This window comes from Ictalurus punctatus, chromosome 2 (assembly GCF_001660625.3).
Source record: "Ictalurus punctatus breed USDA103 chromosome 2, Coco_2.0, whole genome shotgun sequence".
Classification (NCBI taxonomy): domain Eukaryota; kingdom Metazoa; phylum Chordata; class Actinopteri; order Siluriformes; family Ictaluridae; genus Ictalurus; species Ictalurus punctatus.
The window spans coordinates 1156932-1159431 of NC_030417.2; the positions used below are offsets into that span (position 1 = coordinate 1156932).

Sequence of the window (2500 nt, forward strand, 5' to 3'; positions counted from 1 at the left end):
CCCCCATTAGCAATGTGCTAGCTGGTGGGAACCTAAGCACAGTCGCACCGACTGAACGTTGTGGTTGCTTGGCAACGGTTCTCGTTACGGACGCGTTTACGTGGATTTTATTCAAGTTATTTAAGGAACTGTTTACAGGAATCTTTGGGTGAAGCAAAGAACATTTTCAGGAACCTGGGAACTCTCAATTTAAAAAAATTTTAGTTCAGGAAATTTTTGCAAGCCCTTCGGAACCGTTTCAAGAACCCAGGAACTTCTTTTCAGGGAACCTTTTAAGGAATTTGGGAGATGTTTTGGATGGCCAGGAACTTTTTCGGAAGCCCACAAACTGTTTTTGGGAACCCAGGAACCCAAAAATTGTTTCACTCAGGAACCTTTTCAGGAACTCAACCTCTTTTCAAATAGCCCGAGAACTGATTCGGGAACCGTTTTAGTTCAGAAAACGCTCAGGAACCTTTTCGGAAGCCCAGGAATTTTTTTTAAGCCGCTCGCATAATTTTACTTTTTGCTTAGCAACTGCTTTTATTAGTGATGTTTTAACATGGAGACGGTCTACAGCCCAATCAGACGGGATTAGTGACACGTCCGGGGGTTTAACGCAACTTATCGAGTTGCCAGCACGGGCACAGGTTACGTCATGTGACCTGTTAATGATCGAGCATGGCCACGCCCTCTAACAAGGAACTTATTTGTTTGCTAACTTGCACAAAGTGTAAATGCAGAAGTTGTGTGTGTGTGTGTGTGGGGGGGGGGGGGGGGGGGGGGGGTCAGTCATCTATTCAACAGAATTAAACTTCCTCATCTTACACACACACACACACACACACACACACACAGACAGGACAATGCATCAGACAAAAGGTCTAGATGGTAAACAAGGAAGAAGTAAGAAAAAGCGCACAGACACACACACACACACACACACACACACACACACACACACACATACACACACGGAGCTGTAAAGACTCTTTTATAGCACGAACGTAGCTCTGTGCTCTGGAGCTGCTAGCTAACATTCTGACACCTTCACGGAAAGTTTATGAAAACAGCTAACTAGCTCGTGGCTAACATGGCTAACAACTAGTCTCGGACTAAGAAAAAGGAAAGGAAGTGACCCCTCGACTGCACGCGAGTTTAGCGAGTGACGTCACACGTAGCACCTCTTTACTTTTAAATGCGACGAGCGGCGTACGAGCCGGTATTCGCTGACTAGCGATCGTTAGCATTAGCTTGCGGAATCATTCTGTGGGAGTCTTCATCATGAAGGCGGCTGATGTGAGAAAGGCGTGTAGCTGCATGTGGTTCCTTCAGATCTCTCTCTCTCTCTCTCTCTCACACACACACTCACCTCCACATCACACTGGAACTGGCTCCCGTCCAGCAGAGTCACGTGACACACCACCATCTTCATCTTCTTTCCAGGTTTGACAGGAGACACGACAGCGCTCACCTCCTCAGGCTCCGTCTCCCTCTCCTCTTTCACTGGCTGCACACACACACACACACACACACACACACACACACAGGTCAGATTCAGAACGAAAAGGAAAAGTAGGAAGTTCCTCTCAGTTCCTCAGTTCAGGACTGCGGTGTGAGGTTAAAGGTCATGACCCCTCACCTGCGTCTCCGAGCTGCACACCGAGTTCTGCTCCTCCCTCCTCTCGGGCGATTCGACCTCTCCCTTCGGCTCCTCCTCCTCCTGTGTCTGAGTGGGCGTGTCTTTAGACTCCACAAGGGATTTCTGCCGTTTGAGCCATGGAGGCAGGAAACGAGAGATGCCCTTGTCCTTCTTCTGCCCGCTGGAAGGGGAGGGGCTTGTGGGCGTGGCAGGATCCGCCTCCACTTTCTGCAAGACGTGACGAAGATCAACGTTAGCGTCGCGTGTGTGTGTGTGTGTGCGTGAGCTGTCGAGTCTGATCTGTGAGGACACGTACGTACATCGTACGCTTTTTTTAACCGTCAGCTAAACGTCAGCTAGCTATTCTCAGCTCTGTTTGAAGTGCTCGTTAGCTCTATCGTAGCGTTCTACGAATAACGCGAGCGCGTTTAAGTTATTTAATGATTACCAATGCCGAAATGTCAACTCCTCCGAGGAGAAATGAACCACGGCAACGTAACCTAGCGAGATTTCGTGAACCACCAGTATGATGGTGTAGGTCACCGTGTGACTGATTTCGGCCAATAGAACATCGTCTGCTGCGTCACTATACCTCTGTGTTCTCAGGGTCCTGAGGGTTCTCAGGGTTCTGAAGGTTCTCAGGGTTCTGAGGGTTCTCAGGGTTCTGAGGGTTCTCAGGGGCAGGTTGAGGATCCGTGTCGGTGTTCTGCACGCTCTCGCCGAGGGGTTCGACCTCCTGCTGCTCCTCCGACTGCTGCTTCTCCGGCTCCTTCTTCACCTCCGCCTCTGACCCCGCCTCTGTCGCCATCGCAGCCAATCAGACTGAAGGAGCGAGAGCGTGAGACGGTCTTTCATCAGAACATGCCTTACTATAATAAC

At 49.8% G+C, this 2500-nt stretch overlaps 1 protein-coding gene across 14 annotated transcripts in view; it reads right to left on the reverse strand.

The window, feature by feature from the left end:
- The window catches only part of epb41l2 (erythrocyte membrane protein band 4.1 like 2), a 41401-nt gene that overhangs the window by 28800 nt on the left and 10101 nt on the right, over window positions 1-2500 (reverse strand). For 13 of the 14 annotated variants that reach the window (XM_017455132.3, XM_017455070.3, XM_017455088.3 and 10 more), the window contains exons 2-4: window positions 2214-2443; window positions 1622-1849; window positions 1352-1489 (exon numbers count right to left, since the gene is read on the reverse strand). In XM_017455132.3, coding sequence (XP_017310621.1) covers window positions 1352-1489; window positions 1622-1849; window positions 2214-2429 — 582 coding nt within the window. In that variant the 5' untranslated portion in view covers window positions 2430-2443. The remainder of the gene's footprint in view (window positions 1-1351; window positions 1490-1621; window positions 1850-2213; window positions 2444-2500) is intronic. The other variant, XM_047160926.2, reaches the window with a different exon arrangement.